The 16,008-nt window shown below is 54.4% G+C and overlaps 1 protein-coding gene across 2 annotated transcripts in view; it reads left to right on the top strand.

Annotated features, from left to right (window-relative positions):
* The window catches only part of MECP2 (methyl-CpG binding protein 2), a 52,020-nt gene extending 38,542 nt beyond the window's left edge, over positions 1-13,478 (top strand). Inside the window, exons 3-5 of one of the 2 annotated variants that reach the window (XM_036840104.1) lie at positions 10,613-10,963; positions 12,267-12,321; positions 12,431-13,478. In XM_036840104.1, coding sequence (XP_036695999.1) covers positions 12,559-13,350 — 792 coding nt within the window. In that variant the 5' untranslated portion in view covers positions 10,613-10,963; positions 12,267-12,321; positions 12,431-12,558 and the 3' untranslated portion in view covers positions 13,351-13,478. Of the gene's footprint in view, positions 1-738; positions 1,549-10,612; positions 10,964-12,266 lie in introns of those variants that run through there. The other variant, XM_036840103.1, reaches the window with a different exon arrangement.
* Positions 13,479-16,008: the final 2,530 nt, after the last annotated feature.

Raw genomic sequence — 16,008 nt, 5'->3', positions numbered from 1 at the left:
TGTACTGCGTTCGATTTTATGTCCCTTTCCTTCGTTTGCTGAATTCTGTCCTTCACACTCCTCCTCCCCACGTCTGTGTGTTTCTCATTTTATTAGGCGTTGGGAGAGAGCGGTTCTGTGGGACGTTGTAACCCGCCGTTTGAACCTAACCGTCTAATCCATGTGGAATTGATTCTGTTGTGTGGCGGGAGGATGCAGTGGTCACAAGAAGCACGTCACAGCCCCGCCACCCCTCTGTGCTTTTCTCTGGCTGTTCACAGGCGCTGATTCTAGGTAAATCTCCGCTGGAGAGCCGGTAGTCAATGTTCCCATTGTATTTTCTACCCAGTTAGTATTTGTACACAGGGAAGCCACTCACTGGTTGATACTTGTTACCAGGCATGTTAGTTACTTTTTAGCCGGTCCCCAGAGTTGTTCACGGGATAGAGATTAGTCCCTACTGCTTGCCCGCTGCTGCCCACTGCCCAGCCTGCTGCTGGCCTTGCCGTGTAGGCCTCTAGGCCCTTCCGTCTGCCACCGGCAAACTGCACTTCAGCCAGCCTGGCTTCTGGGTCCCACTGTTGTGACCTTGAAGATTTCCTCGGCCTCTGTTGGTGGGGGGCATCCTGTCACCACCAACCCCCCTGACAGGTCCCTCCTTGGCATCGCTCACGGTGCCTCAGCCATTGGTGGCACCCTCTTGTTTGCCAGCTCTGACAGACACATTTCCCCTTTTTTCTATTTTGTTGGTCATTTCAGTGGCTCCTATGTCATCATCGGGAAGCAAGTCTGTCAGGCATGCAGCTGCGGGGTGACCTACACTAGTGAGAGGCACAGCAATGAAAACAAGGGCATCACCTCAAGTGAGAGGAAAACAGTAATGACAGAAAACTGCAGCAGGAAGGAGCTGTGGGAATCTATTGCTGGGGACCAAAGAGGCAGGCGTGACCTGAGCGCCCGTGCAGACTGGCTGTGGGGACCTGAAGGCTGGATATTTGTCGTGAGGGCACCGGAGGCCAGCTCTGCCCCGTTTGTGAGAAGGGTTGCCGTGAGCACCCTGCGGCGTGGAGGAGACACGATGGAAGAGACGTAGCTAGATGTGGAGGCCGGGGAGCAAATGCTCACGACACAGGCTGTCCAGGGGAAGAGATGAAATCACAAAAACGTCAGTCATAACGACTGGCTTCTTGGTTTTCTCCCATTCTTAACTCATTTGGCCAGCCCCCTCTGCAGTGGCCTGCGTGGGGACAGTTGGTGGTGAAGCCACCCAGCTTGGCTTTAGTCATGGTCCACGACTGTACCAGCTTATCACGCCGGGCCCGATCCTTCCCCCACCCGCAGCGGCCCCGCACCGCCTTCCGGAGCACTCCCCCGGCTCCCGCTCTCTCCCCTTTCACAGCACTCATCCACATCGCTATGATTTCATTATTGACTGTATGCTTTAGAAGATTGTTTGTACCAGGAGAAAGAGAAGAAATGGATGCAGGTAGAAAGCGTGTCTTGTTACCGGAGCAGCCCTGGCCCCAGCACAGCTCGGGCCCGCTACCTAGATTGTCAGCTGCCGAATGAGTGAGTAGGTGACATGAAACACCTCCACCCCACTCCCAGTGTCCTTGTCGTGATGACTTCTGTTCAAAGCTTGCCCCTCCCTGCTAGGCATTCCAGAGTGGAAGCAGTTTCTGCCACCCCACTTCACTCCTGTCTAGTTCCAGAACATTTTCATCACCCCCAAAGGAAGCCACGTGGAAAACAGTCTGGAGCTTCCTCAAAAAGTCAAACATGGAGTACCCGTGTGACCCAGCGATTCCACTCTAGGTATAGACCCAGGAGAATTGAAAACATACACCCGTGCAAAAACTTGTACTCAAATATTCACAGCAGCTAAAAGGTAGAAGCAACCCAGATGTCCATCAACAGATGAATGGATAAACAAAGTGTGGTGTGTCTATACAGTGGAATGTCACTCAGCCATAGAAAGGGAAGAAGTTCTGATACATGCTGCAGTGTGGAAGAACCTTGAAAACATTATGCTGAGTGAAAGGGGCCTATCACAAAAAGCCATATATTATATGATTCCATTTATATGAAAGGTCCAAACAGGCAGATCCATAGAGACAGAAAAGAGATTAGTGGTTGCCAGGGGCTTGGGAGTAAGGGGGGCTGGGGAAGTACCTGCTTAGTGGGTATAAGATTTCCTCCGGGGGGGGTGACAAAATGTTCTGGAACTAGATAGTGGCGATGGTTGTACAACATTGTGAATGTACTAAGTACTGCTAATGGTAAATTTTATGTCATGCATTTTACCACAATAAAAAAAAAAGATCAAACACCCTCAGAATATTTAGCCAACAACCTTCAACTTGACTAAATGCCTAGTCATTAAACTTCTTGGACTAGGTTCCTTTCTGACTGTCGTGGTTACCGTGTCCTGGCATTCGGGTCAGCGTGGTCCAGTCTAGCATGTGTCACCGTAGGTCCCCACATTCGCCAATTTCTCTCACATGGAAAGCAGAGCTACTTGCCTGAGCGTCGTAAAACCTGCCTCTATGATTTAGGGTAATTGGTGAAGTCAGCTGTCATTTTAGTGGGTTCTTATAAAAATTGAGATATAATTCACATACCATGAAATTCACCCATTTAAAGTGTACACTGGCATTTAGTACACTCATAATGTTGTGCAATCATCACCTCTATCTAGTTCCAGAACATTTTCATTACACCCCTCGCCCCCCCCCCCAAAAAAAATCCCTGTACCCATTAGGAGTCATTCCCTATTACCCACTACCCCCAGACCCTGGCAATGAATAATCTACTTTCAATCTCTGGATTTGCCTATTCTGGACATTTCATATAAATGGAGTCATACAGTGTTTGTCTTTCTGTGTGTGGCTTACTTCACTTAGCATAACATCTTCAATTCAAGGTCCATCCATGCTGTAGCAGGTGTCAGAGTTTCCTTCTTTTTTTTTTTTTTTTTGCCCCACCACGGGACTTGTGGGCTCTAAGTTCCCCAACCAGGGATTGAACCTGGGCCCTCGGCAGTGAGAGCATGGAGTCCTAACCACTGGACCGCCAGGGAACTCCCGAGTTTCCTTCTTTTTTAAAGCTGAATAACATTCCATTATATGAATGAACCACATTTTTTTTTATAAATTTATTTTTATTTGTTTTTGACTGCGTTGGATCTTTGTTGCTGAGTGCAGGCTTTCTCTAGCTGCGGCGAGCGGGGGCTACTCTTGGTTGCGGTGCGTGGGCTTCTCATTGCGGTGGCTTCTCTTGTTGCAGAGCACAGGCTCTAGGCACGCGGGCTCAGTAGTTGCGGCTCACGGGCTCTAGAGCGCAGGCTCAGTAGCTGTGGCTCATGGGCTTAGTTGCTCCATGGCATGTGGGATCTTCCCGGACCAGGGCTTGAACCCGTGTCCCCTGCATTGGCAGGCGGATTCTTAACCACTGCGCCACCAGGGAAGCCCCGGACCACATTTTGTTTCTGCACTTATGTGTACCTGGACAATTGGGTTGGTTGGTTCTACCTTTTGGCTACTGTGAATTGTGCTGTTACGAACATCAGCGTCCAAGTATCTGTTCGAGTCCCTGTTTTCAGCTCTCTGGGGTCCATACCTAGGAGTGGAATCGCTGGGTCACATGGGAACGCCACATTTAACTTTTTGAGGAACTGCCTGACTGTTCTCCACAGTGGCAGTGTTTTTTCAAACTTACTTCTCTTTCCCATGTGTGGTAGACTCACGCTATCAAGATGAGACTTACCATATGGTGCTGATTGCCTTCATTTGGGGAGGGTTCTACCTTTGGGTGGCAAGAACTGTGTTTTATTTAGCTTTTCAAAACATAGACAGTTTCTTGCATCTTCTAAAAACTGGGGTGTTAAAAAATACACTGAATTCAGAGCTGGTCCGCTAAACTTCAGGTTCCACCATTGAAGCCTTCGAGCTGAACCGCATCCCCTCTTTTGCTCCCCAGAGACCACTGAGACCCTCTTCCAGTGCCAGTTTGATTTCTCTCAGATCTTTAAAGGGGCCAAAGCTGGCGTCTCAAAGCGCTGCTACGTTTGATTCGTGCAGAGAAGCCCCCTTGATTCTGAGATTCTGCAGCTCATACAGGAGGCCACTTCTCTCCTCTGGTCCCTGACCATTGACCTGGGGAGGTGGCCGCCACCCTGTCCTTCTGGTTCGTGGCTTTGTTGTGGTACTTGGGCTGCTTACGTAGCTCCATGGGGTGGATGACTGGGAATGAAAGGTGCTGAGACACTCCATCTCTGAGATTGGCCTGATGCAAACATGACTGAAATTGGGAAAGGTCAGGATATTGCTGGGGCTCTGGAGGTTTCCTAGAGCTCACTCTGGAGGGGGCAGGATTCAGATTCAAGTGAAGAACACCTTTTAGCTGTGGCTTTCACCTGGCTTTGTGGCCTTTCTTTTGTTTTTTATTCTGGAAGCCTTGGAGATTGAGTAGTCACACCTCAGCTGCAGGTGTCTGGTCAGCTGCACATGTCAGCTGTCGGCTGATTGCACCCCTGGAATGCACAGGAGCCTCGGGTCAAAAGAGTGCCATCAAACCCCTCGGGATACAATGATTTGGCCTGAAATCAAGATTCCTGCAACTCTCATTTTCCTTTGCTAGATCAAAGGAAGGATTTGATCTAATGTTTTCGTTTTAGCAGCAAAATTACCAAATGATGTTTTTTTCACACAAGAGCCTTCTCTCAGTCTTCGTAGATATTTAAGATCTGTGAAGGCCTTCTGCTTCAATGTGATACCTGCATTTCCCCCACACAGTGCACAGATTAGTTGTTCCATCAATATTAGAAGTCAGGTCCTAGGCAAGGCTGCCTTTGGCAGTGATTTTTTTTTTTTTTTTAACACGAAGTACCTCGACACCTTCATTCACACTCAGCGGCTTCACCATACAGAGCGTAACGCTGTTGAAAACATTGCAGTTCTTTGAGCCACTACAAGAAGGCACTTCTGCGAGGTTTTCAGCCTTTTCTCTTAATGTATTCATGTAACGTGAAGGCGTTCTCTTTAATTGTTAGGAAGCTTGACCTAAAGGGCTCTAAAGTATTCCTGTCCAGCAGCACAGTTTCCGGTTATGTTGCTGTCATCTCCCCCTTTGTGGACACGCTGCCCGTTGCCCCCGCGCCACTGGCAGTCGCTCCGTCGCGCTCCTGAGCCCTGAAGGATGGCCCTCCTCAGAGCATTCATCCGGGGCAGTTCGGGCACTCGGGGACTTCAGCATCAAGCTCACGTGCAGCCATAGTCACGTCCCCCAGACCCCCCACTGCTGCCTTTTAGCGCCTTCAGACCAGGGAGCCAGTCCAGGACGGCGCGTCGCTCCTGTTGTCCTGTCTCTTCAGTCTCCTTTTCTCCTCACGCCGCAGCCCATTTTGAAGAGTCCAGGCCCGCCAGCGTGTAGGCTGGCCCTGTCCTTGGGCTCTCCCAGGCTGCTCCTCCCTGGCTCTCCCCCGGCCTCCTCCGCCAAACAGGACCCCTCCCTCCTTCCCTGCCTCTTTAGCCTGCGTATTCCTTACTTTCTGGCCAGCTTGTGAGTACAGGTAAGACTTTTTAAACACTGTCCTCTATAATATCTTCTAGAAGATGTTCGGTCCGGCATTTTTAGTAGTTTCAGCAAGACGAGTCTCTGAAGACCTGTCTGCCTCGTTGCTGGGAGCTGATCTGTGGAAGCCTGGGTGGGACCTGTCGTCCCAGCATGACTGTCCTCCGTGTCCCCTCCCTCTCCATCAGTGTAGACGTCACCATCTGCCTTTCTGGGCCCTCAGTGACCACTCCAGCGTCATCTCCTGCCAACCCCGACCCACCAGGGCCCAGGCGTCCAAAGCCATCGTGTACACACTGACTCAAGCCTATTGCTTTGCGTGCTGAACTAGCCCCTGCTACTTGAAGCTGATGGGCAGGGGAATGGGGCCATCAGAGGAAGCGGAGGTAGCATAACATGTGCACCGAGCAGGGAGACGACAGGAAGGAAGATGCACGCTGTCTGGGGGGTTGAGCGGCGGGGTGGCATATTCAAAATACACTGTGCGGGGAGCAGGGAAGGCCTCTCGGAAGACAAGAGCGAGGGCTGGCCCAGAGCCACTGTTACACAGAATGCTTGTCCCTCCAGGGAGGGGTGTCACAGTGGTGACAGGATAGGGCTGTTGATAGTGCCGCCCGGGCCCACCTGGTCTGGCCTGCCTGGAGCACTCCTTGTTGGCCTGGGGTAAGTACTCCTCCTCAGCCCTAAACACCCAGCTGTGTCTGGGCTTCCTCTGTGCCTGGAACAGAGGAGAGGATCGCTCTTTCTTTGTTGCCTCCCCTCACCCCCACCCCCCGAAACTGGGAGCTCTAGAAGACCAGAGAATGATGCTGGTTCTACCCTGGCCTCCCAGCCCCTAGCAGAGGCTGGCTCAGGGCAAGGGCAGTCGATGAACACACGTCAACTCAGGCATGACCTCAGGCAGTTTCCCTTGTCTGGTTGTACTTGCTTTTCTTTTCAGCTATAACACTGAAGAGTTGAACAGGTGAATACCCCCAACTCTAAAATGTGTGAACTTAAGAACCAGGTGCTCAGTTCTCACGGTCCTCTCAGCAGGTGTGTGTGTGTGCGCACGTGCATGCAGAGATACACGGTCTGGAGGGCTGTTTGGTTTCTTCCTTTTTTTTTTTTTAATATTTCTTTATTTATTTGGCTGAGCCGGGTCTTAGTTGCAGCACGTGGGATCTTCGTTGCGTCATGCGGGCTTTTTAGTTGCAGTGTGTGGGATCTTTTTAGTTGCAGCATGTGGGATCCTTAGTTGTGGCATGCAGGATCTTTTAGTTGCAGCTTGCATGTGGGATATTAGTTCCCTGACCAGGGATCGAACCCTGGTCCCATGCATTGGGAGCGCAGAGTCTTAGCCACTGGACCACCAGGGAAGTCCCTATTTGGTTTCTTTGAAAAAGTGTGTTTCAACAAACCCTATAACCCCTGGTGGGGGGCCTTGAGTACTCGCCTAGTACCCCAGCCTGGCCCCCTCCCTCAGGTCACCCTGGCACTGAGCAGGTGGCTGGGCCGAGGGTAAACTCATTTGGATTACCTGTTTTCCATCATTTTTGCCTCCACTCCACACCCAGCAGAATGGCTTCCAGACTTCTTCGTGGGCTTTCATTTGTTTTTAAGCAGAGAAGTAGCAGTCAGAAAATAAAGTACCAAACACGTCTGTGCTCCTCAATGCACAGAATTGAAAATCACCATATACTCACAGTTGCTTCAAGTAATTTCAATTTTTTTTTTTTTTTTGTCTGCATTGGGTCTTCGTTGCTGGGCGCAGGCTTTCTCTAGTTGGCGGCAAGTGGGGGCTTCTCTTATTGTGGAGCACGGGCTCTAGGCACGTGGGCTCAGTAGCTGTGGCGCGCAGGCTCAGTAGTTGTGGCTCATGGGCTCTAGAGCGCAGGCTCAGTAGTTGTGGCGCACGGGCTCAGTAGCTCTGCGGCATGTGGGATCTTCCTGGACCAGGGCTCGAACCCGTGTCCCCTGCATTGGCAGGCGGATTCTTAACCACTGCACCACCAGGGAAGTCCCAAGTAATTTCAATTTAAAAGAGCTAGAATAATCACAGATAGAGTTAAAGGCCTTTTTATTCCCATGTTTGGTGCTATTGAAACTTCATTTACTGTATACTTAGGAACAGTTGAAAAGGTAAATTTTATGTTATGTCTGTTTTATCACAATAAAAAATTCTAAAAATCCAAACAGTTCACTAAGGCCAAGTCAGAGTCCGGGCACAGGGGTCTCCCCTCCTTGAGCCTCTTTTGCTTTGTTTACGTTGAAGTGTAGCTGGTTACAGTGCTGTGTTAGCTGCTCCTTCAGCTTCTCGACGCGGGCGTGGCTGTGGCTCCCCCCTGCTGCTGGCCCAGGCCTCCTCGTCCTCAGCTGGTGGCGTCACTGTCCTCGCAGGCTTTGGCCATGGTCCTCAGCTCATCCCCGGCCCTCGTCCCCACACCGGCCAGCTCTGTTGCTCCGCCTCCTGGTCACGTCCCCAGTCCTCGCCCTCCTTGCCCTCCTCGCCCTCCTTGCCCTCCTCGCCCTGGACCACATGCCCAGAGCGCCCCGAGAGGCGTCCCACAGGCTCCCTGCTGCCCGCTTAGGTCCCCCACAGGCCATTCTCCACATGGTAGCCCGTCACGCTCAGAATAAAACCTGACACAGCCCCACGTGCCCCCTCGAGGCCTCTCTGCTGCCCAGAACCTTCTTCCCCCATAAGCCCATTGGACCTTCACTTTCTTTATGTCTTTCTCTCCTTCCCCCAACATCACCAAGTGGGTTTTTTCTTAACTATATTCTAATCAGTTCATTCTTTTGGACAGTCACCTGGTCACTGCGTAGCCCAACAGAGGAGCCCTTTCAGCCCACGTCCTTTTGACCCTTCTGTCACCCCTGTGCACTGCCCTGCCTTTCCACCCCACAGGCCACCCCAGAACTGGAGCCCCCCACTTTTCCCCAGGCCAGCCTGGTTCCCCTCCATGGATGCTAGGCATGTTCCCTTCTGTTCCCTTTTGTTTTCATTTTGTTTTTGGTTATGTAAACTTTTACATGATTCAGAAATTGAAATTCTGGTTTGGCACACCCGGCGAGGTCTCGCCTCGCTCCTGTCCTCACCTTGGTCCTGCCTACCCCGTGCCAGGACTGGTTCCCTTCGTTTTTGCCATCTGCTTCCTAAAGTCCCCTTCTTTTCTCCCCCAGAGGGCTGCCTACAGTGTACGGTGTTCCCCTCACAGGAGGTCCTGGGGGTCCCTCACCCACGGTTCGGGCCGCCCGGCTCTCCATGGTGCACGTGTCGGCGTCTGCCCAGCAGGTCTCTGGCGGCGGCTGTCTGGCTTGGCCACAGTCTTGAGCCGGTGAAAAGAATGCTGTCGCCAGTAACATCGTGCATCTGTTGTTTTGCATTTCTGCGGGTGTCTCTTCAGGGTAGATTTCTAGAAGGGCTGGCCCTAGATGGCATCGGCACCCTTGCTTGTACCTAAGACACATTCCTGGGGCGTGTGGTTTGTGCTTGACTTCACCATAGTTAAATTATCAGGGGAGTGCAGATGAGGGCTCTGAAGAAGCCAGCCTTTGCCATCAGTGCAGTGTTTTTCTCTGGCTCGGGACTGCCCAGGTTCCCGTGGTGACAGTGGGCTGCGGGCTGCATGAAGCTGCCCAGGGCTCTTTCTCGTCTCCCATCAAGGAGCTAAGCCTGGAGAATTAGAAAGTCAGCTGTGTGCTAGAGCTCACACTCGGGGCTCTAAACTTCTGGAGGCGGAGCCAGGATAGGGAGGCGGTCGGGGCGCGCCCTCCCTACACCCTGTCTCCCCACGCCTGACCTGAGTGTTCCTGGTGCGAACTCGCCACCGGTGACTTAGCCACGTCATTGGAGTCTGGTTGCCAGGGCACGCCGTGGTGCCTTTGTTGCGGTCTCCACGGTTTGGCCAAGAAGGGAAGGCACTTGGGGTGGGCCGACGTGAGGTGGTGGCTGGTGCCGACGTGCGCCGCGTGGGCCCAGGTGGCTCTGGGACTGAGATCTTTTCCCGGATGAGCTGAGCTGCTAGCTGCGGGCTTCTCGGGTGGCTGATCCTGAGCCTCCCTGGCCCGGCCGTGAGAGCAGCATGGCCAGACCCTGATCCCGGGGCCTCACAGTGACCATTGCCGAAGTACACAAGGAGGGGACCTACCGGGCGGGACGGCAGCACAGGGAAGGAACTGTTCTGTCGGCACGAAGGAATGGGGAGGTGCCCGCCCTGGAATGAGGAGCGTCTTCTTCTGCGCCTTTCCGTTCTCCTGCTCTTCCATCGCATTGGCCAAGGCCAAGGCCCTGTGTCATCAAGAGCGTCTGGTGATAAAGGCGCCCCGACCTGGGATTGCTCCTCTTCTCACGCCACAACCCTGGGCAGCAGTGTCTGGTTACCCACATCCGCCAGTGTCCTTTGTGACTCTTCTCCCTCTGGGCTGTTGACCCGTTGTTGAGATGAGGAAACCGATGCACAGGATGTTGTGCTCACTTGCTCAGGTCGTGTTTGGAAATGGCAAAGTCAGCATTTGAGCTCAGGTTGGCTGGCTCCAAATCTGCCTGTTTTTCCGCAGCGCTGTGCTCTGCGCCACCGCCCAAGGGGCACTGTTGGACTCTTCCCGTCAGCAAGTTGTACTGTGCTGTTTTTATTGAGCACACGTTTGAGAAAACCCAAAACACAGAAGCTGTAGTAACAGCCAAGCCAGGCCTTCGTGACGAGGAGCCCCCCTCCATTTTGGTGGGTAGGTCCCTCTCCGGCAGTTGAGGAGGGCCTCTTGTCATCCGTCAGACACGGAGGCCCTCGGGCACAGCTCGTAACACTGAGAAGCCACCTTCTCAGTGCAGGCATGCTAGGAGCGGGACTCAGGGCGACCATGGCACAGGTAGGGTGCGGTGGGCCATCGCCGTCAGCAGCCCAAGGGCTCTAAAATGATCTGTGAAGGGGAAGGGCATCTGGGTCTGGGCGAGCACTGGCAGGGCAGCCCCTCTCCCAGTGCCCTGCCCACGCTGGGGCGCCCGGGGCCTGCTGTGGCTCACTTTTTCTGCAAACCAGTGTGTTCTCCGTGATACTTACGTACTTGTTTAACACTTCAGGGAAGAAAAGGCAGAAGAACAGGATCTCCAGGGCCTGAAGGATAAACCTTTGAAGTTTAAAAAGGTGAAGAAGGATAAGAAAGAAGACAAAGAGGGCAAGCATGAGCCCCTGCAGCCAGCGGCCCACCACTCTGCTGAGCCAGCAGAGGCAGGTAAAGCAGAGACCTCGGAAGGGTCGGGCTCGGCCCCAGCCGTGCCAGAAGCTTCGGCCTCCCCCAAACAGCGGCGCTCCATCATTCGCGACCGGGGACCCATGTACGACGACCCCACTCTGCCTGAAGGTTGGACCCGAAAGCTTAAGCAAAGGAAATCTGGCCGCTCCGCTGGGAAGTATGATGTGTATTTGATCAAGTAAGTAAGGGTGACTCCTGTTTCTACAGAGGGGGGAGGGCCGGGTGGGCGGGGTGTCAGGGACCGGTGCTAAAAAAACTGATGGGGACCCCTTGGAGTGGTAGCTCTTTGCTGCTCATTGATCAGGAAAATGTGTGTGCGTAACCCCACCTCGGGTCGGGGGCTTCAGTAGTGACCACCGCTTGCGGGCACGGCGAGGTATGCTTGGAATGACCGCGTACGTAGGTCAGTGCCCTGAGTGAGATGTGCCCGGGGAAGCAGAGTGTGGCTTTCCTGCGCCCGCCGTCAAGGCCTCATCTGGAGCTGGAATAGCAGTAGGGCCTACCCAGGGCCTCAGTGAGGGCACCAGGAGAGGCCGCCTGGGAAGCAGTGAGGACGCAAGGTCCTGCTGTGCACACTGGCCTGGGCTGGGGATGCGATGCGAGGGAGCTCCCTGGGCTTGCTGCCATCTCCCAGCTGAGGGGCCCTCCTCAGAACCTGTTAGCATCTTCTTTCTGGAACAGTCCTTCTCTGACACTGCGTCATGAACCCAAAGGAATAGGAGTTCATAAGGCTCAGTCTGCTCTGTGAATCATGTTGGGACAGATGGGCTCTCTGATAGGGCCTCTGGGGAGAGACTCAGATGGGCTCTGTGTGCCTTTCCCACTGTCCCTTGGGCCTTTGTCCAGCTGTGGGCTGGTCATCGGGTGTTACCTGTTGAAACAGAGTAACTTCGAAGCCAGAGCTTCAGAGGACGAGTGTGAATGCGTGCATTTCAGTTCTTCCCCTTAGATGGTTCCAGAAAGGTTAGCAGTTTTCAAAGGCTGCTTTCAGACAGCCTCATTTAATTCCAACAACTCAGAAAAGGGTGAGCAAAGCGTTATCCTACTGACGGATGAGGAAACTGATTCCAAGAGAGGCTAAGCAGCGTACCCGAGTTCAGCCTGACAGCTAGACAGGGTCCCCAGGCCAGACCCCTTTGGGGGCCAGAGGAGCTCGGTGGCCGGCAGCTGCTCGGGGGCATCCAGGCAATAGCTGCGGAGCAGTCAGCACCAAGCCATTCTGGCATCAGAGCAGGCCTCGCGGGCGCCCACGGCCGTTGGGCAACCCGATTGCTTCCTGTATAACCGAGGCCGCAGCTCCCTAGTTTTAGCTCATCTCAGCTTTTCTTAAATGTGACTCTTGCTCAGCTGCGTCGTCGGGCATGCCAGTTGCAGAATGCCTCCTGTCAGAGGGTTCGCCACCACCTTCTCCTCTGCCCCATCTCTGACATGGCTGTGGAAGCTTCTGATTATTCTTTGTGTCTCTCCGTTTGTTCCCACAGTCCCCAGGGAAAAGCCTTTCGCTCTAAAGTGGAGCTGATTGCATACTTCGAAAAGGTAGGCGACACCTCCCTGGACCCTAATGATTTTGACTTCACGGTAACTGGGAGAGGGAGCCCCTCCCGGCGAGAGCAGAAACCACCTAAGAAGCCCAAATCTCCCAAAGCTCCAGGAACTGGCAGAGGTCGGGGACGCCCCAAAGGGAGCGGCACCACGAGACCCAAGGCAGCAACATCAGAGGGCGTGCAGGTGAAAAGGGTCCTGGAGAAAAGCCCCGGGAAGCTGCTCGTCAAGATGCCTTTCCAAGCTTCGCCGGGCAGCAAGGCCGAAGGGGGTGGGGCCACCACGTCGGCCCAGGTCATGGTTATCAAACGCCCCGGCCGGAAGCGAAAAGCTGAGGCTGACCCCCAGGCCATTCCCAAGAAACGGGGCCGAAAGCCGGGCAGTGTGGTGGCGGCTGCCGCCGCCGAGGCCAAGAAGAAAGCCGTGAAGGAGTCTTCCATCCGGTCTGTGCAGGAGACCGTGCTGCCCATCAAGAAGCGTAAGACCCGGGAGACGGTGAGCATCGAGGTGAAGGAGGTGGTGAAGCCCCTGCTGGTGTCCACCCTTGGCGAGAAGAGCGGGAAGGGACTGAAGACCTGCAAGAGCCCCGGGCGGAAAAGCAAGGAGAGCAGCCCCAAGGGGCGCAGCGGCAGCGCCTCCTCGCCCCCCAAGAAGGAGCACCACCACCACCACCACCATGCGGAGCCCCCTAAGGCGCCCGCGCCACTGCTCCCGCCCCCGCCCCCGCCCCCACCGGAGCCCCAGAGCTCCGAGGACCCCGCCAGCCCCCCCGAGCCCCAGGACTTGAGCAGCAGCGTCTGCAAAGAGGAGAAGATGCCGAGAGCAGGCTCGCTGGAGAGCGACGGCTGCCCCAAGGAGCCAGCTAAGACTCAGCCTGCGCTCACGACCGCCGCCGCGGCCACAGAAAAGTACAAACACCGAGGGGAGGGAGAGCGCAAAGACATTGTCTCATCCTCCATGCCAAGGCCAAACAGAGAGGAGCCTGTGGACAGCCGGACGCCCGTGACCGAGAGAGTGAGCTGACTTTACACAGAGCGGATTGCAAAGCAAACCAACAAGAATAAAGGCAGCTGTTGTCTCTTCTCCTTATGGGTAGGGCTCTGACAAAGCTTCCCGATTAACTGAAATAAAAAATATTTTTTTTTCTTTCAGTAAACTTAGAGTTTCGTGGCTTCAGGGTGGGAGTAGTTGGAGCATTGGGGATGTTTTTCTTACCGACAAGCACAGTCAGGTTGAAGACCTAACCAGGGCCAGAAGTAGCTTTGCACTTTTCTAAACTAGGCTCCTTCAACAAGGCTTGCTGCAGATACTACTGACCAGACAAGCTGTTGCCCAGGCTTCTTAGGGTGCGCCTGCACCTCCCTCCCACCCAGCCCCCCAACGTGGTCGTTAGGGACAGAGAGCACTTGAGAGGACACTCCTGGTTTTGGTGCCGTTGGCGCCCCAGTCTCAGCTCTCCTCCCCCCACCCTGCCGGCCTCCAGCTCCCCCCGCCTCGCCCACTCCCACCCACGTCGGGACAAGGAGGTGTGAGGCAAGAGAGACAGGTGGATCCTTTAGAGAAGATGCGGATGGCCAGTGGCTATAGCCCGTGTGATCCCACCTGTGGTGGCACAAACCTGGCCCCACGCCAGCCCCAATCCAAAATCGACAAGGACATTTCACAGGACGGGGAAGTAGCACCTGTTCGCCCCAGTTCTGGCCTGGCTAGGAAGGAGTCATCCTTTGAGCCGCTGGGTGTAGACTGGCCTTAGCCAGAGGAGACGATGGCCCAGGGCCGGCCTCCCGCGGGTGGCGCTAGAGAGAGGCCGCCAAGGCCGCAGGACAAGGCCCAGGCAGGCAGGCCCAGGCTCCAGACCGCCGAGCGCAGCGGGCCAGGCGGAAGGGATTCCTAGTCGCTCAGAGCAGTTGTGACTGGTAGTTAGAGCCTTAGTAGATGGGGCAGGGGGCCAGGGGGAAGGAGGGGGAAATGTTCTTCCAAAACTTTCCAATTCTAACTCCTCTAGGGACAGCTTAGAACTATTTGCACTATTGAGTCTTCATGTTCCCACTTCAAAACAAACACGCTCTGAGAGCAAACTGGCTTGAATTGGTGACACTTTGTCCCTCAAGCCACCAGACGTGACGGTGTTGACAACTACCTGGATCTGTATATACCTGCGCTTGTTTTAAAGTGGGCTCAGCACATAGGGTTCCCACGAAGCTCCGAAACTCTAAGTGTTTGCTGCAATTTATAAGGACTTCCTGATTGGTTTCTCTTCTCTTCTTCAATTTCTGCCTTCTTTCATTTCATCCTTTCATTTCTTCCCCTCCCCCCTCCTCCTCATTTATCCCTTCTGTTCCAGGCAGCCGCAGTGCCCAACTGTACCCTGAGCCGACGCTGTCAGCTCAGGGCCCCAGAGCTCACCCCACCCTTGGCCTTCCTGCCATCAGCCCCAGCCCCCCTCCCACCCATTCTGAGCCCTGAGGAAGCCCCAGGCTCTGCTAAATCCACCTGGCCCTAGTGCCTCGGCCTCTCCGAGGGGCAAGGGAGTGGCAAGGTCTTGCTCTCCTAGGAGTCCCCTTCCCTGGTCAGACCCCGGATCCCAGGCCTTCTCAACCTTCCCACTTAGCAGAAGTGGGGGAGGGAGAAGTTGGGCCTGATATGGATTTCGAAGCCAAGGGCAGCACAGAGACCCACTGTGGCCTGCCAGTGTCATTGAGTGGCCCAGCCCTGACCTTGGCCTCTGCCGGACCGGCTAGGGGCGGGGCGGTCGGGCGGGGCGGCAGGCGGAACAAGCGCAGACGCCCCCCCCGCCGCTGCTCCTCAGAGCGCAAGTTCTTTTCTGCTGGGCCCCGTGTGGCCTCTGCTTGCGGGAGACCAGGCGGGCTGGTACCTCACGCATCTCCACATGTGCACCAGGGCTGTGGTGTGGGCGCGTAGAGGCTTGGGCTTGTTTTGGGGTGTTCATTGACCAGTTTCAATTCAGGATCCCGTGCTTTCACCCTCTGTTCAGGAAGTCCTTATCTAACTGCATATCTTCATCATATTGGTATATCCTTTTCTGTGTTTACAGAGATGTCTCTTATCTAAATCTGTCCAACTGAGAAGTACCTTATCAAAGTAGCAAACGAGACAGCAGTCTTATGCTTCCAGAAACACCCACAAGCACGTCCCACGTGAGCTGCTGCCATGAACTGTCAAGTGCGTGTTGTCTCGTGTATTTCGGTTACTGTGCCCTGGCTTCCTCACTGCGGTGTAACCATGAAGGAGTGAAACGTCTTAGAAACCGTCTAGCACTTCCTTGCCAGTCCTTAGTGACCAGGACCCATAGTTGACAGTTCCAATCAGTAGCTTAAGAAAAAAACATGTCTGTCTCTCCCAGAATGGTTAGAAGCAAGGGAGTTTGCCCCGTTCTGTTTGTGGAGTCGTAGCTGGCCTTTCTAGCATTTTTGTATCCATTTCTTGATGCTGCAGAAGCAAGTCCCACAACCAAACCTGCTCTGCTGTCGACCCTCCGGGCTTCACTTATGACTCCTCCCCAGGAAGGGCTGGGGGTCGGAGTAGGGGGAGAGTCCTTCGGGGTCCCTCTTCCTCCAAGGACAAAAGGCTCCTGACCCTGCAGTGGCCTCGCACTCCTGGTACCCCCAGAGGACTCCTATTCACGTGAGCACGGTGTCCAGCCCGTTTGTCGTGGGGGCG

The sequence above is a fragment of the Balaenoptera musculus genome, chromosome X (genome assembly GCF_009873245.2).
Source record: "Balaenoptera musculus isolate JJ_BM4_2016_0621 chromosome X, mBalMus1.pri.v3, whole genome shotgun sequence".
In the NCBI taxonomy this organism is placed as follows: Eukaryota; Metazoa; Chordata; class Mammalia; order Artiodactyla; family Balaenopteridae; genus Balaenoptera; species Balaenoptera musculus.
Note: the sequence above shows the minus strand (reverse complement) of the source record. Positions and strands in the feature narration are given on the sequence as shown.